Source organism: Capra hircus, chromosome 18 (assembly GCF_001704415.2).
Source record: "Capra hircus breed San Clemente chromosome 18, ASM170441v1, whole genome shotgun sequence".
Classification (NCBI taxonomy): Eukaryota; Metazoa; Chordata; class Mammalia; order Artiodactyla; family Bovidae; genus Capra; species Capra hircus.
Genome location: NC_030825.1, coordinates 57,729,751 through 57,751,503, shown reverse-complemented (window position 1 = coordinate 57,751,503; position 21,753 = coordinate 57,729,751). Strand labels below are relative to the sequence as shown.

The 21,753-nt window shown below is 59.3% G+C and overlaps 3 protein-coding genes across 10 annotated transcripts in view; all 3 read left to right on the top strand.

Annotated features, from left to right (window-relative positions):
- The window catches only part of LRRC4B (leucine rich repeat containing 4B), a 42,511-nt gene extending 35,031 nt beyond the window's left edge, over positions 1–7,480 (top strand). For both annotated transcript variants that reach the window (XM_018062851.1, XM_018062850.1), the window contains exon 3: positions 4,913–7,480. In XM_018062851.1, the coding sequence (XP_017918340.1) occupies positions 4,913–6,763 (1,851 nt within the window). In that variant the 3' untranslated portion in view covers positions 6,764–7,480. The remainder of the gene's footprint in view (positions 1–4,912) is intronic.
- On the top strand, positions 10,425–12,923 carry ASPDH (aspartate dehydrogenase domain containing). 4 transcript variants are annotated; one of them, XM_018062865.1, is made up of 7 exons: positions 10,430–10,714; positions 11,059–11,203; positions 11,463–11,547; positions 11,636–11,785; positions 11,868–12,088; positions 12,158–12,312; positions 12,750–12,920. In XM_018062865.1, the coding sequence occupies exons 1-7, from the start codon at positions 10,636–10,638 to the stop codon at positions 12,791–12,793; spliced, it is 879 nt and encodes a 292-aa protein (XP_017918354.1). In that variant the 5' UTR covers positions 10,430–10,635; the 3' UTR covers positions 12,794–12,920. The 4 variants fall into 4 exon arrangements, with proteins under 4 accessions (XP_017918357.1, XP_017918355.1, XP_017918354.1 ...); XM_018062864.1 differs by having other exon boundaries at positions 12,158–12,923; XM_018062868.1 differs by lacking the exon at positions 11,059–11,203 and having other exon boundaries at positions 10,425–10,714; positions 11,358–11,547; positions 12,158–12,923.
- Positions 13,075–17,589, top strand: JOSD2 (Josephin domain containing 2). 4 transcript variants are annotated; one of them, XM_018062899.1, is made up of 5 exons: positions 13,075–13,407; positions 14,013–14,175; positions 15,658–15,783; positions 17,000–17,194; positions 17,305–17,589. In XM_018062899.1, exons 2-5 carry the CDS (start codon positions 14,030–14,032, stop codon positions 17,402–17,404), a joined length of 567 nt encoding a protein of 188 aa, XP_017918388.1. In that variant the 5' UTR covers positions 13,075–13,407; positions 14,013–14,029; the 3' UTR covers positions 17,405–17,589. The 4 variants fall into 4 exon arrangements, with proteins under 4 accessions (XP_017918388.1, XP_017918387.1, XP_017918385.1 ...); XM_018062898.1 differs by having other exon boundaries at positions 13,101–13,407; positions 14,016–14,175; XM_018062896.1 differs by having other exon boundaries at positions 13,175–13,453.

The window sequence follows — 21,753 nt, the reverse complement described above, 5'->3', positions numbered from 1 at the left end:
TTGTCATGCTGCTGTTTCGAAGCTCACAGGATGAGCGGGCTAGAGAACACACTGGGCTCTTTCTGGGGTCGCTTAGGGAAGGAAACCCAGGCTCCCGCGGCCCACGCAGCAGGGCTGGGGCTCCAGGGCCCCTGAGAGCTGCCAGGCCAAGGCTTTCGGGCCCCCCTTCTTCTCAGCCCCAACTGCAGGCACAGACTTGGTGGGCTGCAGAGTCCCCAGGCCAGTCCGCCCTAGCTGAGTCCAGGTCTAAAGGTGAGCCTGTTCACTGCAGGAATTGAGACGAGGCAGGGGCATACACAGGAAAAGAAAAAACTGACCTTGTCAATTCCATCACCGAAAGCAGGTGTAGCTCCAGGAAGAGATTCTAGGTGGGCACGGAAGTCAGGTTTCAGAAGCATATTTATGACGTGGGGAAGGCTCACAATATCCTATTATTGAGGGGAAAGGCAGGAACCGGCTGCTAAGGGCGTGGCCTGTCAAACACACATCAGACCTCAAAGACTTAGTGTGGAAAGAGTGTAAAATAGGGGCTTCCCTGGTGGATCAGTGGTAAAAGACCCCAGCTGCCAATGCCGGAGACACAAGTTCGATCCCTGGTCCCGGAAGATCCCACATGCAGCGGAACAGCTAAGCCCGTGGGCCACAACCATTGAGCCCGTGACCTAGAGCCGGTGCTCAACACCAGGAGACGCTACCACAATGAGAAGCTAGAGCATCACAATTAGAGAGTAGCCCCCATTTTCTGCAACTAGAGAAAAAGCCCACGTAGCAATGAAGACCTAGCTCAGTAAAAATAAATTTTAAAAAAAGATTGTAAAATATCTCATGTGTAAGTTCTCCCCTGGATTACATGTTGAAATTATAATGTTGCTGTTCAGTCACCAGTGAGTGTACGAAAGTTGCTCAGTCGTGTCCAACTCCTTGCGACCCCAAGGACTATACAGTCCATGGAATTCTCCAGGCCACAATACTGGAGTGGGTGGCCGTTCCCTTCTCCAGAGGATCTTCCCAACCCAGGGATCGAACCCAGGTCTCCCACATTGCAGGCAGATTCTTTACCAGCTGAGCTACCAGGGAATCCAGTTCAGTCGCTAAGTCGTGTCCGTCCAACTCTTTGCGACCCCATGGACTGCAGCACGCCAGGCTTCCCTGTCCTTCACTGTCTCCCAGAGTTTGCTCAAACTCATGTCCATTGAGTCAGTGATGCCATCCAACCATCTCATCCTCTGTTGTCCCCTTCTATCTTGGAACTATCAAGCTAATCAATCACTAAAATTGATTTCATCTGTCTTGGGTTTGTGGTTTTATTTTTTAATGTGGCCTCTAGGAAATTGATGATTAAACACGTAGCGGGCATCATGTTTATGTTGGGTCGAGCCAGCAGGAACGGTGGTTCTTGTTTTACGATAACTGCACCAGGAATAACATTGTTCCTTATACTGGGGTGCCTCCCAGGTTAGAGTCTCTTTTTTTAAGTTTATAAAGTGTTCTTCTCCTTAAAAGTAATTTTTCTTCATTAAAGAGAAAGCGTAACTTAAGAGAAATAACTTAAGCCCATAAGCCCCAGATGCTGGAGTTCACCACCAAGAAGTGGCTAGGGCATGTCTTTCCGGCCTTTTCTTGCTGTGTATATGCACACACCCAGTTCCTTGGCTGTTTTTTTTTTTTTTTTTCAAGTTCTATGAAGTCATCAGTACACTGTCTGCTATTTAGGGTTCTCCATTATCCCCTTAATACTCAAATGCAAGCATCTCCATGGCATAACTAGGCTGCAGAAAAGCTGTCTGATGGCTGCGCGGTCTCCCGTGCCTTGGTGTAAGCAGCACGGTGATTGATGAGGAGAATCTGGTAAGATTAGATTCTGTGTCCCAAGCCCAGCCCAGCGCTGCCCCTTCGGTGGTCCATCAACCTCCACCCTGACAGGTGGCAGCCGAGTGCAAGGGTGAAGAGCTGGGACTCTGGAGCCAGACAACCTCGGTCGGATCCCAGATCTGCCGGCCCCTCCTGGGCGTCCCTGGGCCAGTCACTGCGTCTCTCTGCGCTTCCACTTCCTCCCGCTTTGTCCTTGTTCTGTCACTCAGTCGTTCCCCACTCCCTGCTACCCTGACTGCGGCACACCAGGCCTCCCTGTCCCTCACCAGCTCCTGGAGCCTGCTCAAACTCACATCCATCGATTCAGTGATGCCACCCAACCATCTCATCCTCTGTCGTCCCCCTCTCCTCCTGCCTTCAATCTTTCCCAGCGTTGGGGTCTTTTCCAGTGAGTCAGTTCTTCGCATCAGGTAGCCAAAGTATTGGAGCTTCAGCTTCAGCATCAATCCTTCCAATGAATATTCAGTATTGATTTCCTTTAGGATTGACTGGTTTGATCTCCTTGGAGTCCAAGGGACTCTCAAGAGTCTTCTCTAACACCACAGTTCGAAAGCATCAATTATTCAGCGCTCAGCCTTCTTTAGGGTCCAACTCTCACATCTGTACATGACTACTGGAAAAAATCCAAAGCTTTGACTACATGAAATTTTGTGGGCAAAGTGATGTCTTCTTTTGAATACGCTGTCTAGGTTAATCACAGCTTTCTTCCAATGAGCAAGCATCCTTTAATTTTATGGCTGCCAGTCACTGTCCACAGTGATTTTGGAGCCCAAGAAAAGAAAATTTGTCACTGTTGCCACTTTTTCCCCATCTATTTGCCATGAAGTGATGGGACTGGATGCCATGATCTTAGTTTTTTGCATGTTGAGTTTTAAGCCAGCTTTCCCACTCTCCTCTTTCACCCTCATCTTCCTACTTAGATGGAGATAATTCATAACCCCCCGTGTGACACCCTCGAGGCTGAATGTGTTTGGCTATCTGATATTAGGAAGGTATTCATATATAGCATATAGGTTTACAGCACCCCCAACAATCTCATACTTCTTAATTCTGGAATGTTTCTAGAGTGGAATGTTTGGCTAGTCCCAAGAAGGGGATCAATACAAGCTTTAAACAGCTTCACATGAGTTCTGATCAGGTTTTGCCACCAAATGGGGTTTGGTGCCAAAGTTATTGAGAAACCTGGCTTTTGGAGCTCTATGGATTTCATAGTTGCTCTATGGATTTCAGGGCGATTTGTTGGATTAACTGAGTTGTTGGCTGTAAAGCATTTACAATAGCTTCTGGCACCCAAGAAGTATCCGAGGGATGTTAGCTGCTGGCATAGCTTTTTAAAAAATCTTTTGGCCATGCCATGCATCGCGTGGAATCTAGTCCCCCAGCCAGAGACTGAACCCATGCCCCCTGCGAGGGCAGCACAGAGTCAACAGCTGGGCCACTAGGGAAGTCCCTAACTTTTTTTGATTTTTTTTCTTTTTTTTGGCCATGCCACAAAGCTTGTGAAATTTTAGTTCCTTGACCAGGGACCAAACTGGAGCCCCTGGCAGTGAGAGCTTGGAGTTCTAATCACTGGACCACCAGGGGATTTCCTATATTTAATCTTTTTGATTAAATACTTTATATGGGATAAAATGCCTCCCATGTTACGGGTGGGCTTCCCTGGTGGCTAAGCTGGTAAAGAATCCGCCTGCAATGCTGGAGACCTGGGTTCAATCCCTGGGTGGGGAAGATCCCCTGGAGAAGGAAAGGGCAACCCACTCCAGTACTCTTGCCTGGAAAATTCCATGGACAGAGGAGCCTGGTAGGCTACAGTCCATGGGATCACAAAGAGTCGGACATGACTGAGTGACTTCACTATGTTATGGGTACAGTTTCGGAACTTTTGACAGTTGCATTCACCTTTGTAGCCACCACCCCAACTAGGGACATTTCTATCAGCCCAGGAATCCGGTTCCCTGGTGGCCCTTGGCAGACTGTCCTCCCCCTGCCCCGGAACGTACACACACACGTGGAATGGACAGGGTTCTGTGGCACATGCTCCTTTGGGTCTGGCTGCTTTCACCCAACCTGATGCCCATGAGATCCATCCAAGTTGTTGTATCCAAAGTTTGTTCTTTGTCCTTGCTGAGCCATCATGTCCCATCCTGCAGACACAGAGCGTGGCTCCATCACCAGCTGATGGGCCCTGGTTCTTTTCCAGCTTGGGCTGCAATGAACACAGATGCTGTGAGCGCCCATCACAGGCTTTTGGATAGACATCTGCTGTCCTTTCTCATGGGGAAATACTTGGGAACTGGAAGGGCCAGGTCCCAGGTAACTAACTCTCTGTTTCACTTTATAAGAAAAAAGCCTCAAATTACTTTTCCCCAGTGACCTCATGGTCTTACAGCAAAGATGGAGACGTGGGGAGTCATCGCCCGCGCCAGCACTCAGAGCTCTTTGATCCAGACATAGATAACAGACTCCTGGTTGCCAACGGGGAGCGGATGGGTTGGGAGTTTGGGATTAGAAGTTGCAAATGGTTATATATAGAATGGATAAACAATGTTTTACTGTATAGCACAGGGAACTATATTCAATATCTTGTGATAAACCATCATGGAAAAGAATAGAAAAAAGTGTGTTGTATATATATATATTTTTTCATATATATGAATATATACATGTATTTTTCATGTATATATAACTGAATCACTTTGGTTTACAACAGAAATAAACCAACCAGGAAAAGTGTGTTAGTCATTCAGGGTGTTTGACTCTCTGCAACCCCCTGGACTATATAGCCGGCCAGCCTCCTCTGCCCATGGGCTTCTCCAGGCAAGAAAACTGGAGTGGGTTGCCATGCCCTTCTCCAGGGGATCTTCCCAACCCGGGGATCCAACCCAGGTCTCCAGCATTACAGGCAGATTCTTTACTGTCTGAGCCACCAAGGAAGCCCAAACCAACCATACTTCAATAAAATAATTTTTTAAAAAAATCCTCTGTGGTCCACCCGGTTAGTGTCAGTATCACCGATGGTGTTTCCCCTCCCCCACCTCAGGTGATCCGGACGGACACGTTCAAGCACCTTCGGCACCTGGAGATCCTACAGCTGAGCAAGAACCTGGTGCGCAAGATCGAGGTGGGCGCCTTCAACGGGCTGCCCAGCCTCAACACCCTGGAACTGTTTGACAACCGGCTGACGACGGTGCCCACGCAGGCCTTCGAGTACCTGTCCAAGCTGCGCGAGCTCTGGCTGCGGAACAACCCCATCGAGAGCATCCCGTCGTACGCCTTCAACCGCGTGCCCTCGCTCCGCCGCCTCGACCTGGGCGAGCTCAAGCGGCTGGAGTACATCTCGGAGGCGGCCTTCGAGGGCCTGGTGAACCTGCGCTACCTCAACCTGGGCATGTGCAACCTCAAGGACATCCCCAACCTGACGGCCCTGGTGCGCCTGGAGGAGCTGGAGCTGTCCGGCAACCGGCTGGACCTCATCCGCCCGGGCTCCTTCCAGGGCCTGACCAGCCTGCGCAAGCTGTGGCTGATGCACGCCCAGGTGGCCACCATCGAGCGCAACGCCTTCGACGACCTCAAGTCGCTGGAGGAGCTCAACCTGTCCCACAACAACCTGATGTCGCTGCCCCACGACCTCTTCACGCCCCTGCACCGCCTGGAGCGCGTCCACCTCAACCACAACCCCTGGCACTGCAACTGCGACGTGCTGTGGCTCAGCTGGTGGCTCAAGGAGACGGTGCCCAGCAACACGACCTGCTGCGCGCGCTGCCACGCGCCCGCCGGCCTCAAAGGGCGCTACATCGGCGAGCTGGACCAGTCGCATTTCACCTGCTATGCGCCGGTCATCGTGGAGCCGCCCACGGACCTCAACGTCACCGAGGGCATGGCCGCCGAGCTCAAGTGCCGCACGGGCACGTCCATGACCTCCGTCAACTGGCTGACGCCCAACGGCACCCTCATGACGCACGGCTCGTACCGCGTGCGCATCTCCGTCCTGCACGACGGCACGCTCAACTTCACCAACGTCACTGTTCAGGACACGGGCCAGTACACCTGCATGGTGACGAACTCGGCCGGCAACACCACGGCCTCGGCCACGCTCAACGTCTCGGCCGTGGAGCCCGCGGCGGCTGGAAGCGCCGGCGGCGCGGGCGGCGGCGCGGGCGGCGGCCCCGGGGGCGGCCCCGGAGGCGGGGGCGGCGGCTACACCTACTTCACCACCGTGACGGTGGAGACCCTGGAGACGCAGCCCGGAGAGGAGGCCCTGCAGCCGCGCGGGACCGAGAAGGAGCCGCCGGGGCCCACGACGGACGGCGTCTGGGGCGGGGGCAGGCCCGGGGAGGGGGCAGGCCAGGCCTCCGCGTCCACCACGGCGCCCGCCCCTCGCTCCTCGCGGCCCACGGAGAAGGCGTTCACCGTGCCCATCACGGACGTGACGGAGAACGCCCTCAAGGACCTGGATGACGTCATGAAGACCACCAAGATCATCATCGGCTGCTTCGTGGCCATCACGTTCATGGCCGCCGTGATGCTCGTGGCCTTCTACAAGCTGCGCAGGCAGCACCAGCTGCACAAGCACCACGGGCCCACGCGCACGGTGGAGATCATCAACGTGGAGGACGAGCTGCCCGCCGCCTCCGCCGTGTCCGTGGCCGCCGCCGCCGCCGTGGCGGGCGGGGGCGGCGTGGGCGGGGACAGCCACCTGGCCCTGCCCGCGCTGGAGCGCGACCACCTCAACCACCACCACTACGTGGCGGCCGCCTTCAAGGCGCATTACAGCAGCAACCCCAGCGGCGGGGGCTGCGGGGGCAAGGGCCCGCCCGGCCTCAACTCCATCCACGAACCTCTGCTCTTCAAGAGCGGCTCCAAGGAGAACGTGCAAGAGACGCAGATCTGAAGCCGGGGTTGGGGGTTGGGGGGGTTCGGGGGGTTGGGGGAGTGGGCCCCCCCAGGGGGGAGGGGCTGGGGCCGGACCGGGACCCTCCCCACAGCCCCAGCCCCGCACAGGGGAGGTTGGGGCAGGCAGCTCAAGGCCCCCACCCGCGTCCGGACCCCAGGGCGGCTCTCCAACCGAGGACAGGGTGGGGCCCCGGGAATGGAGCCCCCCAGCGGTTCCGGGCCTCGCCCCCCTCCCTGGCCGATGGGAGGGGAAGCAGGAGGAGAGTGGCCGGAAGCCTCCGCCTTTCCTCCTCGCTCTCCGCCCTCCGCCTTCCAGGGGAGAGAGGAGCTTTTTTGAAGGGCGTCCGCCCCCCTCGTCCCCAACAGCCCTCCTTTTACGGTTCATTTTTTGCAGTTTGACGCCTGTCCCCAACCCCCACGCCCGCCCTATCCTACCCCTAACCCCCTGGAAACTGAAGAGACAGCCACGCGGTCAGAGCCTCCGGACACCCCGGCCCTGCCCCGGGGGAGTCCACTCCCAGCCCCTGGCCCCCGTGGGCCGGGGATGGGGCGGCGTCAGCCCGCCCGCCACCGTTATCCCCAACCTTCTTCTGCCCCACAGACTCTTTTGATACTGAAGGGAGGTTTGCGTCAACGACTACCTGCTCTGTAATTACTTAAAAAAAAAAAAAAAAACACGGAAAAAGTAAAAAAAAATTTTTTTTGGTCATGGAAACATGGAGGAGAGAGAAAAAAGGGAACGTGGGTGGGCAGCTGAATGAGAAGAGGATAACTCCAGGCCCCATTGGGAAAGTCAGTGGGGAGCTGGCGCCTCCAGGCGCTCTTAGACCCTTGCCCTTTCACCCCTGCGGCCCCAGAGAAGGGCTGGGCCGCCCAGCGCACCTGGCATCGTGCTTAATCTCCTTGCCCCTCTTAGGAGGCATGTTCTGGGGTCCTCTCCCCTCACCTCCCACCTCACAACAGGAATCCAGGGGGGTTGTTTCTTGGGGCTGCCGTTTCAAGGTACCACAGCCACAGCAATTGAGTGTCTCAGTTCCGAGTCCAAAGTCAAGGTAGGGGTAGAGCCGTGCTCCCTCGTAGGGAAGGGTCCTTCTCCGCCCCTTCTGGCTTCTGGTGGCCCCAGATGCTCCTTGACTGGTGGCAGTGTCACCCCAGTCTCCACAGGCCATTCTTCCCATTTCTCCACGTCACCTTTCCTCTGCATCTGTGCTCAACTCCCCGCCTTCTATGAGGTGCTTGTTGTTTAGTCCCTATGTCATGTCCAGCTCGTGACCCCATGGACTGTAGCCCTCCAGGCTCCTCTGTCCGTGGGAATTCCCAGGCAAGAATACTGGGGTGAGTTGCCACGCGCTCCTGCTGGGGATCTTCCCAACTCAGGGATGGAACCGGTGTCTCCTGCTTGGCAGGCAGGTTCTTTACCACTGAGCCAGTTGGGAATCCCTCGTTATGAAGACAGCAGCCACATTGGATTGGGGACCACCGACTCCAGCATGATCTCAATCATCTGCAAAGATCCTATTTCCTACTAAGGTCATATTCACAGCTTCTGGAGGCGAGGACACAATTCAGCTCATCACAGAGCCAAACCTGAGAGGGTCCGTCTCCACTGCAAACCCATTGGAGACACTGCCTCCGGAGAAAGCCGGCAGGGGAGGGAAGGAGGGGATGAAGCGTGCTCCAACTGCAGCTGGGGCCTGCTGGGCATTAGGGGGCTGCACTTCTGCCTGGTTAACTCGGAGGCACCAGGCAGAGTCCAAGCCAGGGGAGTAGGCGGGGGCTATGCTGTAGCTTCCCAGGTGGCACTAGTGGTAAAGAATCCTCCCGCCAGTGCAGGAGATGCGAGAGACGTGGGTTGGATCCCTGGTTGAGGAAGATCCCCTGGAGGAGGGCATGGCAACCCACTCCAGTATTCCTTGTCTGGAGAAGCCCATGGACAGAGGAGCCTGGCCAGCTAGAGTGCATGGGGTCATGAAGAGTCAGACACGATTGAAGTGATTTAGCAGGCTCGGATGCACGCTGTAGCTCAGGAGGGCAGGGGCCGCACACAGAGTCCTCAAAGAGACAAGAGCCAGCCAGTGGGAGCAAACGACAGAGGTTGGCCAGGCCAGCGGGCAGATGCTGGTGGGGCTGGAGGAGGCCAAGGTGCCAGCATTTCAACCTCCAGAGGGTCCCCCAGGGCAGCTTTTGCATGCTGTGAAGACGAGCAGAGGCCAGTGGAAGCAGGATGAGGCACTGCTCCAGGCAGACATTGCTGCTCACACGCGGGGCTCGGCCCCAGCAGCGGCTTGGGTCTCAGCCGCCTTTCTCCCCTGTGCCCACCCTGGTCCGCAAACAGGGCGGGTCTGGTGCATGCACAGGACAGCTGGGCCCCGTGGGCTTCCACAGCTGCAAGTGAGGTGTGAGGAGAGCTGGAAGCCCCCAGGACCCCACCCAGGCCCAGTGTGCTCCCAGAGGGCCTGGACTGGGTCCATGCTCCTGGCCCTCCACCTCCTCCCTGCCTGTTTCTGAGCCACAGAATCTTATCTCTCCCCCACCTGGAGCTCTTAGAGCAAATTCTTCCCTTATCACCCCTGGCAGCTGCCTCTGCTGCAACATGTCTGGGGTCCCCGGCCCTATTTGTCTGGCCTGTCTGCTGGGTTCTCTCCTCTCGAGCGATGCCTGGCTCCCTCGCTCCCCCTTTCAGGCTCTTTTTCTCTCATCCTCTTTCAGGCGATCCTGGTTGCTATGGCAACCCTGCAGCGGGTACCAGGTGGTGGTTGGGGGCAGGGAGCCGAGAGTGCCGCAGCCTCCACCATTTCCGCCATTTCCGATGCCAGGCACCCTCGAGGTGCAGTGGCGGGGCCTCATGGTGGGGGGTCACTCGGGGCCTCCCCAGGCCTCACAAGTTCCTCCTTGGCCATGGGAGGTGGCGAGAGAGGGGCGGGCATGGGAGTGAGGATATAAGCTGGCATCGTGGCTGGGGGCAGGGAGGATAAAAGGTGAGAAGTCAAGGTGACCAGAAGGATGAGCAGACTGGCAGGAGGCAGGTTTGGAGAGCGGCTGCGGGAATGGACCCCTTCCGTGGGAGCTGGGGGGCGTTGAGGGTGGTCGCTGAGGCTAAGATGAACGCAACTCCAGCTCCTGCTGCCTTGTGGGGAGATGGGCATGAACAGGCCAGGCCTCCCTCGGACTTTGAGGGAGATGAGGGCCTGGTCTAGCTGGGGACAGAATGGTAGCCAGCCCAGAGGAGGCAGGAGTGGGAGCTGGAGGGATGGAGAGCCAGGAAAAGGTGGAGAGACAGTGATGGGAGAGAGAGAGACACGAGATGGAGACACAGAACCAAGGGAGGAAAATGCTGAGGAGGAACATTGACAAGAAACCTGGGTGCCAAGGCACTGGTGGTGGCTGGGGTGGGGCAAGGATGGGGACTGGAAATGCAGAAGCAAGGGGACAAACAGAGCCCAGAGTCCAGCGTCACCATCTCCTCTCCCCTGCTCCCAACCCTCTCTACCCCCAACCCAAGCAGGATGCAGTTTCCATGACAACCTGGCCGGCCAGAAAGGAGGGCGGGGGACTGCAGAGGAAATTTTCCACATCAGCAGGAAGACAGGAGGATGTGATGCAGAGAAAGAAGAGGCTAGATGGCGGGGGGGGGGGGGGGGGGGGGGGGGCGGGGACCACACAACGCAGGGTCCTAGAACCCCAAACCATCTTGCCCACCATCCCCAGGATCCTCCTTCTGCCCCCACGCAGCACCCCCTCACCCCCGCCTCTGGGCCACCTCAGGGAAGGGGGAAGGTTTGGGAGAGGACTGAGGGTCAGAGTCCAAAGATCAGCCGCTGCCCAAACCTCGTGTGTGGCGTGAGACGGGCAGCAGGCAGCAGAGCTCAGATGCAGACCACTGAATTCAAGGGCATGGCCCTCGACAGGGTCCCGAGGAAGGTGGGGATAGTGGGCTACGGCCGCCTCGGTGAGTCCTTGACTGTCCGGGGCCTCTCCCCCAGGGCCCTTTCTGGAGCCTCAAAAGCCTGTGTCCTCCACCAACATTCCTTTCATCTCCGTCTTGATCTGCGGCCTGGCTGATTCTGCCTAAGCATGTTCCACTCCCCACTGGGGGGCTCCGGCCCCTCAGGGTCTCTGTCCTCCGACTCCTGATTCTCTGCCCCCCACCTGTTTTGGTGTCCCCTCCGGGGTCCTTGTCCTCCTCTCTGGGTCCTTGTCCCCCTCTCTCTGGGTCTCTGTCCCCCCTCCCTGAGTCCCTGTTCCCCTCTGAGTACATGTGCCCCCTCTCTCAGTCTCTTTGCTTCTCCCCAGGACAGTCCTTGGTCTCCCACTTGCTGACTCAGGGACCAGAACTGGGCCTAGAACTTGTTTTTGTCTGGAACCGTGACGCAGGACGCATGGCGGGGAGCGTACCCCCTTCCCTCCAGCTCCAGAACCTTGCTGCTCTCGGGGAGAGGTCAGTGACCTCGCCATGAGAGAGCAGGACTCTGAAACTCTTATTCTGGCCTCCTTTAGGTGCTGTGTGCTCTCAGGCAAGGCCCTTACCCTCTCTGGTCCTCGCTCACCCAAACGTGAAACAGGACAAGCCTCCATCCTCTTTCCCCTCCCAGGCCAGAGTGAAACATGACAGGCCTCCACAGACTCAGGGAACCTTGGGAGCAGGGGGAGATCCAATACCACTTCGAGGCCTTCCCCGCCTCTCTCCCATCTCCCAGGCACCCTGACGTTGTGGTGGAAGTGGCCCATCCCAAAATAATCCAGGAATCTGGGGCAGAAATCCTGCGCTACGCCAATCTCCTGGTGAGCCCCGCCTCTTCCGCCCTGACGCCACCCCACCCTAAAGTGGGATCCGTCTCCTGACTTCAGCTCCCCGCTTCATCTGCCCCAGGTGGGGTCCCCCTCAGCCCTGGGTGACCAGGCCACAGAGCGGCAGCTCCTGGAAGCCTCACATCGCTGGGGCCACGCTGTGTTCGTGGCCCGGGGGGCCCTGTGGGGCGCGGAGGACATCACCAGGTTGGACGAAGCCGGGGGCCTCCAGGTGAGGGCCCACTGCACTCCCCGGGAATGAGAGGCGGCCAACAGGCACACTCAGGCTCCCTGACCCCAGCTCTCACTTTCAGAGCCTCCGTGTCACCATGGCCACACACCCCGATGGCTTCCGGCTCGAGGGACCCCTGGCTATGATGCGCAGCACTGGGCCTCGCGCTGTGCTCTATGAAGGCCCTGTTCGCGGGCTCTGCCCCCACGCCCCCCGAAACTCCAACACCATGGCGGCCGCTGCCCTGGCCGCCCCCAGCCTGGGCTTCGACCGTGTGATCGGGGTGCTTGTGGCTGATTTCAGGTGAGCGGAGCTGAGTAGGGGTCTGGGCTGGGGCCAGGCCAGCTAGACTGACCACCCTGCTTGCCCTAGCCTCAAGAACGTGCACGTGGTGGATGTGGAGCTGAGCGGACCCCCGGGCCCCACAGGCCGAACCTTCGCTGTGCACACGCACAGAGAGAACCCCGCAGAGCCAGGCGCTGTCACCGGCTCTGCCACCGTCACCACCTTCTGGCGCAGCCTCGTGGGTACGGCCAGGCTCCTCCTGGGCACTAGCAGCCCCTCTCCGCAAGCCCCAGGCAGAGCTTGAGTCTCAGGCTTTCTGAGTCTGCAGTTCTGATTCCGTCTCTGTCGATTGATCTTTATTTCTGAGTCTCCTTAACCTTCTTCTCCACGACGTTGTCTTTATAGATCCCTCTCTCTCTCTCCCCAAGTCTCCTCTCCCAGCCTCTGTGTCCCTGTCTCTTGGGGACTCTAGCACATACGTGAGTCTCTCCACCTGCCAGGTGTCTATCCCTCTTCCTCTAGGTTTTGGCCCCCCTCTCTGGGTCTCTGTTCCCTTCTGAGTCTCAGTCCCTCCCTCTAAGTCTTTCTCCGTCCCCACGGTGGCCTGTTCCTTCTTCCAGGTGTCTGTCTCTCCTCATCTCTCTGTCTTAGCCTTTCATTCCCCGTATCTCCCCCGCAGGGTGCTGCCAGCTCCCCTCCAAGCCGGGGATCCATCTCTGCTGAGAAGCCCCCCCTTCCCAAGAGGACTTCCTCATCTCATTATTTACCTCCCACCACCACCGACCCACTGCTGCCCTGGCCTCAGTGTCCCCAGCCATCCCTCTGGTCTCAGTAAACATTGGACGCTCTTCTCCCTGCGTGGTCTGGTGTCTGATCACTTTCCCTTCCGTGACGTCACGCTGCGTCGTCACGCTAGGCATGACGCCAGCTCAGGGAACGGACGTACAGGAAAGTAACACCCCTTGAAGCTATCGCGAGAGCCTCCTCACTACGTTTCCCAGAAGCTTCCGAGCAGCAGAAGGCTGCTGTGAGAAGGAGAGGACCGATTTAGGGCACATTTCCGGGACTCTTCGAAGGGCCGACGGAAGTTGTAGTCCCGGGTTCTCGGGGCGACAGCGGACTTCCGGGCCACACTGCCCGGACGTTCCGTGAGGAGCTCTCGTTCTCGCTGGAGTCGCCGGGAATCGTAGTCCGGCTCGCGGGAGCCGCCGGGAGCTGTAGTCCGTCCCACCTGCCCAGTCAGCGCGGTGCCGCCCGTCCAGCGCTCTCGGAGCCCGGAGCCGCCGCCCGGGGGGATGCGGGAGCCCCCGGTTTGGGGGGACAGAGAGGCAGGCGGGGTGAGGGGCATTTCCAGGCAGCGGAGCGGGCGAGCGCCATGTACAGGTCGGGGAGACAGCTCTGTTACTTGGTGTCCGGGGAGAGGGCCCTGTTGCCAGGTGACAGGAGGAGAGAACTCTGTTGGTTGGTGACAGGGGGGAGCCTTCTGTTGCTAGGCGACCAGAAGAGACCCTGTTACCTAGAGACGGGGAGGAGGCTTCTTCTATTGCTAAGTAACCAGAGGAGAGCCTGGTTACCTAGTAGGGGGCGAGGAGGGGGACGAGGAGGCTCCTCTGTTGCTAAGTAACCAGAGAGGAGGCCTGTTAACCTAGGGACAGGGGAGGGGAGTTCTCTGTTGCTAGGTGACCACCACAGGCACCCATTCACTTAGGGATGTGGCGGGGGCCGGGGCGGGGGGAGTGGTCCTCTGTTGCTAAGCGAGAGAAGAGAGCTTTTTTCCTAGAAATAGGGAATGGAGGTACTCTGTTGCCAGGAGATCGCCAGAGTCAGGGGCCCCTCAGGCTGCCCTAGCCCCCACTCAATGACAGTGCTCCCGAGGGCCTGCTGGCAGGTTCGGCTTCCAGATCCCAGACTCCTAAGCACCTTCTCCCCCTACCCCTCCAAGCAGGAGCCGAGGACGGCATGTCCCAGGCCCCAGGAGCTCAGCCAAGCCCGCCCTCCGTGTACCACGAACGGCAACGCCTGGAGCTCTGTGCCGTGCATGCCCTCAACAACGTCCTGCAGCAGCAGCTCTTCAGCCAGGAGGCTGCCGATGAGATCTGCAAGAGGTGACCATCACCCACCCCAACCCCTGGAGAAGCAGGGCTCACGGAGGCGGGGACACCCACCTGGGTCTCGGAGCAAAGCAAGGCCCGGGGCAGAGCCCTGCGGCTTTCTGCTGCCCCATCCCCTGCCCTGCTGGACTCCAGGACTCAGAAACCGAGATGTTACCCAGGCGTCTGCTCACCCCGCTGACCTCAGCCTTTTACCTGGGCCCTCAGCCTCACTCTCTTCCCGCCTCCCAGCTTCTGGTTTATCTCCTTCAGTCCCGGCTACACAGGGCTCCCGCACTGCACCTGCCCTCCCCCACTCCCAGGGCTCCCCCAGCACCCCTGGCAGAAGCCCCAGGCTCCGCGCCCAACCTGATAACCAAAACCCTGTGTGCCGTGGCCCCACCCATCTCTGCAGCTTCGTATCTCACTGCTTGCTTCCAGACAAATTCCCTCTGGTCTCTGAATGAGCCCCACATGGTGCCTCTGGGCCTTTGCACAGGCTGTTCTTTCTGCCTGGCACGGCTCTCTCTTCTTGGCGGCCTGGAGTGTGCCGCCTCACTATTCAGGATTTCAAACATCACTTCTTTGTTATCTCTCTGCCTGAGCTGCTCTTCTCTGGCCCCACTGCCTTCTGGACCCTCCCCTCAGCCTCCAGTCTCTCCCCTCCAGTCAGTCCCCCATGTGATCCTATGCCCCCAGATGACCCTTTCTCCCCATCTCTTGCTCACAGCCCTCCCATGCCTCCACCCCTGCCATCCTCAGGCCAGTCCCAGGCCCTCAGACTGATTATTTTAGAATGTATTCACCCCCTCCCATCATTCAGAACAGGAATCAATCAACTCTTTCATGGCTCGGCCTTGCTGGAGACTCCGAGATGAGTCCACTGTGAGCCCCTGCCCTAAGGGAAGCCAGGGAAACAGATACACAGAGGAAGAATACACAACTTTCCCCCTCTCCCGCCCCTCCCCCTGCCTTGCCCCCCAAAGGCCCAGAGACAGAACAAAGTTGCCTTTGTCTCAAGGAGGCGGGGCCCAGAGACAAGTGGGCTGGGGGACAGCTGGAGAGAAGGCTGGGGGCAGGAGCACAGGAGATGCGCTGGGTCAGGTGGCTGCGAGGAATGGGGTGGGCATGGATCCAGGAAGCCAGCAGGGCCCAGATCCTGCCAGGGACAGCTGGGGGCTAGGGTTCTCTCCTGGGGTGACGGGGGTGCCAGGGACGGCTGGGGCAGGGGCAGTGCTGGGTGTAGAAGGAGCCCCCAGGAGGCGTGAGATTGGAAGCTGGTGAGGGTCCAGGAGGAGGAGGGCAAGGCCTGAGCAGAGCTGTGGGTGGGAGACAGGAGGAACATGGCTGGGGGTGATGAGTCGGCAAAGGGTTGAAGAGAGGGAAGAATCCATGGCTGGATGACTCATGGACCCTGGGACGCTTTGGCTCTGTGAGGGAGGGGGATGCCTTCTCAGGAACCCCCAACTTAGGAGGCCCTGACCACCTCCCACTCAGGTTGGCCCCAGACTCCCGGCTGAACCCCCATCGCAGCCTCCTGGGCACCGGCAACTATGACGTCAACGTGATCATGGCTGCCCTGCAGGGGCAGGGCCTGGCTGCCGTGTGGTGGGACCGAAGGAGGTGCGGGCCATAATGCTGCGTCAGGCATGCTGAGCTGGGCGCGGTGGGTGTGGTGGGATGGTGGCCGCTGGGGGACGAAGCAGAGGGAGGGGCCGGGTGGATGGGAAGGAGGAAGGAAGGGGCAGATGGGTGGAGGGTTTGCAGCGATGGATAACGGGTGGCTGGCCCACTGGGGGCTCGGGAGGTGGTAGAGGGACGGTCAGGGTGTGAGCTGATGGATGGATGATTGGCAGATTGATGGTAAGTGGATGGTGAATGGGTAGGATGGGTGATGGGCTATATGAATGGATGGGTGGTTGAGTGAATGATAGATAGATAAAGGATGGATCATTGATATGTGTGACGTGCTCAGTCACTCAGCCGTGTCCAACTCTGACCCCATGGACTGTAGCCCGCCAGGCTCCTCTGTTCATGGAATGTTCCAGGCAAGAGTAATGGAGTGGGTCGCCATTTCCTGCTCCAGGCCAACCCAGGGATTGAACCCGTATCTCTTGTGTCCCCTGCATTGGCAGGCGGATTCTTTACCCCTGAGCCACCTGGGAAGCCCTCAGTTGATAGGCAGTGGATACCAAACATCCAAGATGGTCGGTTGGATGGACAAATGGAAAGAGCGGATGAAGAGTTGGGTGGGTGGTGGAGGAGATGTTGGGCTGCTGGCTGGCTGGCTGCGGGTTGATTGCATCAGTGGGTGGATGAGTGGGTCAAGGAAGAACGTGGATGGTGGGTGACTGTTCTATGGCTAGGAGGCTTGGATGGGTGGGTGGTGCATAATGGATGGATGATAGATAGAATCAGCGGTAGATGTGTCAGGAGTGGATGGGGAGAGAGTGGATGGGGAGAGGGTGGATGGGGAGAGGGTGGATGGGGAGACGGTGGATGGGGAGAGGGTGGATGGGGAGAGAGTGGATGGGGAGAGGGTGGATGGAAGAGTTGTTGGGCAGGTGGTGCTTGGGGCTTGGCTGGGTGGGTGCATGACGCGTGGGTAACGAATGGTCAGGCAGATGAGGGTGAAGGGTGACTTGCTGGGTGGGTGGCTGACTAGGAGGTCTGGGTGGGTGGGCAGCAGGTAAGTGGAAGGAAGCAAAGGGTGGGCTGATGGAGGTGAGTCCTTTGGTGGGCTGGGGCTCCCACCGCCGCTACCAGCCTGGGCCCCACATACAGAGGGCACCAGCCCAGGGTTGAGGCTCTGCCAGCAGCGTCCCCGCCTCACCCGCAGGCCCCTGTCCCAGCTGGCGCTGCCCAAGGTGCTGGGACTGATCCTGAACCTGCCCTCGCCGGTCTCGCTGGGACTGCTGTCCCTGCCCCTGCGCCGGCGGCACTGGGTGGCCCTGCGCCAGGTGGACGGCGTCTACTACAACCTGGACTCCAAGCTGCGGGCGCCTGAGGTGCTGGGCGACGAGGATGGCGTCAGGTGAGGGGTGGGGGGAGCAGCTCCAGGGCCGGGGGCCACGGGGAGGCGGCCTGTTCCCCCCTCCCCACCCAACCTCCGCCAGGCCTCAGACTCCCCATGTCTGCGCGCAGGGCCTTCCTGGCGGCTGCACTGGCTCAGGGCTTGTGCGAGGTGTTGCTGGTGGTAACCAAGGAGGTGGAGGAGCAGGGCTCCTGGCTGCAGGCAGACTGACCCCAAGAGGAGGGGCCCACGGCTGCCCGTCTGGAGCGGCTCCCACGACCACATTAGCCTTCCGAGCAAGCACTGGGGCCGGGGCAGGAACCTCGTGGACCCAACGGAGGCCCCGCCCCCTGCCCCGTACGCCCCGCCCCTGCCCGGCCTCCTGCCGCTGCTGCCTCAATAAACCCGGTAATTTGCTCCCAGTCTGGCCCGTGTCTCACCGGGGACCCCTCTCCTTCAGTTTATCAGAGAGACCTAAGCGGGTTAGGCTCCTGCGACGCACTCACCTCTCAGGGCCTCAGGTTCCTCATGGGGGTGGGGCGGGGACGCACAGGGGAAAAGCAATGCAAATCCTTGCCCTCTGAAGGCGCAAGGGGGAGACTAGGAACAAACAAATCGGTGCAGGCCAGAGTGTACTGGGAGATGAGCCCCACGGAGAAGGCGAGGGTTGACTTCTCAACGCCCAGCTTGTCCGCCAACTGTCAGTCGTGGCCCCAAAAGACCTTATCCAGGAACCTGTGAGTCTGGCTAATCCGCTGACCTCAAAGGCGGGAAATTGTCCTGCGTGGTCTGGGTCAGCCCAGTATAATCCCGAGCGTCCTTAAAAGTGAAGGAGGCAGTGGGGCTTCCCTCGTGGTGGTGAAGTATGGTTAAGACTCTGCACTTCCACTGCAGGGTTGGAGGAGGTTCAGTACCTAGTTGGGCAACTAAGATTCCACACACCGTGCAGTGCAGCCAAAAAATTAAAAAAAAAAATGGAAGAGAGACACAAGAGGAGAATCAGAGAGAGACGGGTGATGAAGATGCTATATGGGAGGCTCGGGGTGGGGGGCTGGGGGTGTCTGAAGACAAGAGGGGGTCACGAGCCAGGAAACAGGCAGCCTCTAGGAGCTGGAAGTGTGAAAATGAAAGTGTTAGTCATGTCCCATGGACTGCAGCCCGCCGGGCTCCTCTGTCCCTAGAATTCTCCAGGCAAGAATACTAGAGTGGGTTGCCGGATCCTCCGCCAGGGGATCTCCCCAGCCCAGGGATTGAACCTGGGTCTCCCTCATTGCGGGCAGATTCTTAACTGATTGCGCTGAGGGGTCTTGGGCAAGGCTGGCTCTAGGAGGCTGGGCCGGGGCGGGGGGTGGGGGGGTGCCTCTCCAGGGAGCCAGTGGGAAAGGGCCATTCCAGAATTAGAAACAGCCCCCAAGGAGACCTGGAATGTTAAGGGAGGAGATTTCTCCTGTATCTATCTGAGGAGGTGATTAGAGATAACGGTAGATCCTGGCAGGCCCACTGCCCACAGAGCCTCCAAGAGCAGCTGGACCTGACCCAGGGGGAGGCTGTGAGCAGGGGTTGGGCAGATCAGTCCTGGATACAGAAAGACCTCTCTGGGGCCACATGGGGGCAGGCTGGAGGCCCAGGAGGAGGCTGAGCCGGGACACTGAGGGCAGAACAGAACTGACAAGAGGGTCAGGGCACGCTGTGGGGGTGAGGGAGCGGGCAGGGAAGGAGGGACCCCGGGGTCTGGCCCTGAGGGACCCTGGGGTAGAGCAGCTGCAGGGGGCACACTGCCCTCGATGGGATGCAAGGGGTATGACAGGCTGGGTGATGTCAGAAGAGGACCAGGGTCAGGGGCTCAGGAGATGGCTCTAGGGGTCATGGGCCTGACCCAGGAGGCGTGAGCATAAGCACAAGAAGGAGGCAAACGTGGGGCACCTCACTAGGTGCCAAGCAGAAATGAGGGACCCAGAGGCACAGGGAGGCTGTGGGCAGGGAGAGGCAGTCAGGGCCCCAACTCAGGGTGTCTCCCCGCCCCTGCCTCAGGCTGTGTTCCACCCACACAGTAGATTCATCCAAGGGGATAGGGGGACACAAGGAGGAATGCGGGGAGCAAATGCTGGCAGGATGCAATGGCCCGTGGTGATGGGGAGACTCGGGCTTGGTGGATTCTGGCTCCCAAAGCTTCAGAGGTCAAAGGGCAACTGGTAAAAGTGAAGAGTCAAGCTGCACAAGGAACCTCCCTGGTGGTCCCATGGCTGACTCCAGGCTCCCAATGCCAGTGGGGGTATGTAGTGGGCTGGAGGAGTGGGGGGGGTCAAGGTTCAATCCCTGGTCTCCCCAGTTGGGAACTGTATCCCACATATAGCAACTAAGAGTTCATATACCACAGGTGAGACCTGGAGCAGCCAAACGTATAAATATGAAACACGGCCAGGCAGTACATGCAGGAAAACTGCCGGGCTCCCAGGACACCCCAACTCTGGGGGTGCCCCCTGGGCGCCCACACTACCCCCCCAGTCTCTGATCTGGCCCCTGCTTGGTGCCCCTGCCTTGGGCTCTCTTTCCGGGTGTGTCTCTCTCAGCCTTTGTCTGTCTGTCTCCCTGGGCCCTCTGTGACCCAATCCCCACCCCCACACCATGCCTGTCGCCTGTCCCGTCAGGTCCCAGACAGCCTGGCGGGGCTCCCTGAGTGTTTCTATTCCTGGGCCTGAGTGATCTTCCCAGGTGCCTTCTCCGCTGTGGCCTAAATATGGTCTGAGGAGCGGGAGCCTTCAGGGCAGGGGGGTGGGACCCTGGGGGGTGGGGACGAGTAGGGGCATGGGGGTCCGGGTAGCCACCCTCCTCCTACTCCCAGCCCCACCTCAAGTAATAACCCCTCCTGCTCTGCACAGGCTAGAGCACCAACAGGCTGGGCCGGTGCACGTACTGAGCGCCTACTGTTTGCCCCTTAGGGTGGATGCAGGACCACTCCACACAGCCTCTCTGGCCCCCACCTGCTGACCCTGCAACTCCCCCTCACCGCCCTCCTGCGCTTCTCACAAGCCTGTTCCTTGTCCCAGGATGCCCAGCCATGCTGGTCCCAGAGCTTCAAGTGGTGGTGGGGTGCTCCTAGGGATCCCCGATGGCCCGTTAGGGGCGGCCCAGGCAGACCCACCGGGAGTCTCAGTGCCCGAGGGGCTGCAGGAGGGGGAGGGGGCGGCAGGTGCAGGGGGAGGTGACAGCTGTCCCGCGCCCCCCTGAGAGCCGGGTGCCGACAGCTGAGGCCCGATTTAGCTCTCTGAACCCGGGTCTGGCCAGATAAGGCAGTGGGGGTGCGGCCCCGCCCCCCGGGGCGCCCCTTAAATCGCGGCCAGGCCGGGCCGGGGCGGCCGCCGGCGATGCCAGGTGAGAGGGCCGCGCTCCTTCCTGCCTCCCCGCGTCCCATCCTCTCGGCGCTGCCCCTCTCTCCAGCTCTCTCCTCTCTCCCGGCGGCGCCCGTCTCTCTCCCTCTGCCTTTCTCCGTCTCCTCGCATCTCGGACCCGCGCCCCCACTATTTCTCCTCATCCCGTCCCCGACTCCACCTTTGTCCTCTCTTTCTCTCTTCCCCCGTCATCTCTCTGGGCTTTGTCTTCCCACGGCTCTCTCCTCTCTCTTCATCTCTCTCTCTCCCTCTCTCTTCCTTTGCACCGCATAGCCGGCGGGTTCTCAGTTCCCTGACCGGGAATCCAGCCGGCACGCCCTGCAGTGGGATCCCGGAGTCTTAGCCCCTGGACCACCAGGGAAGTGCCCGCCCTCTTTCTTTCCATTTCTCTGTCTCCGTGGCTTTCCCCGCTCTCTCGCTTTCTCTCTCTCTGTCCCCCGCCCAGCCCTTCTCTCTGCACCTCTCTCTGCATCTCCGACCCTTCTGCCCACCCCTCTCCCGTCTCCCCTGTCTGTCTGACTCCCTTCGTCTCTCTCCATCTCTCCTGCCTCTCCCCGTCTCTCTCTCCTCTCTCTGACCTCCCCTCTCCAGCGCCCCGGATGGAGCCGCCCTGGGGCCTCTGCCGCGGTTTCTGCTGAATAAAGCTGTGTCTATCCTCACCTTTCCAACTCCTCTCGCCTTCTTTCCTTTCTCACCCCTCCGCCTCTGAGCTCAGCAACACCGCCCCGGGCCCTGATCCCGGGTACCCGGGGCTGGGGTCAGGGTTCCTGCCTCCCAGAGAGACCAGCAGAAACAGGGGCTGAGAGCCAGATGGAGGAGATGGGGAGAAAGGCAGAGAGATGTGTGCAGAGGGACACCCAGAGGCAGCAGGGGACAGGGACTGAGACAGGCAGACCGGCTGGGCGCCATGGACTCAGAGATGGGGAGGGCCAGTGAGGGCGCAAGACCCGGAGACTCAGACAGACAGTGAGACCCGGAGTGGCAGACACAGAGACTCAGAGGCTGACAGACAGACAGCAGGCAGTGCCTGAGTCCCCCAGACACAGCAGACGGGGCTGGTAGCCAACCCCGAACCTCCGCCAGGCGGTGCCAGGCCCCGACAACGGGCCCTTGTCCGACTGAAGATTGAGGCCTCCAGGCACAATGGGATAATAAGTAATGCCCAATGCTTTGAGACCCTTGGGTGACCTT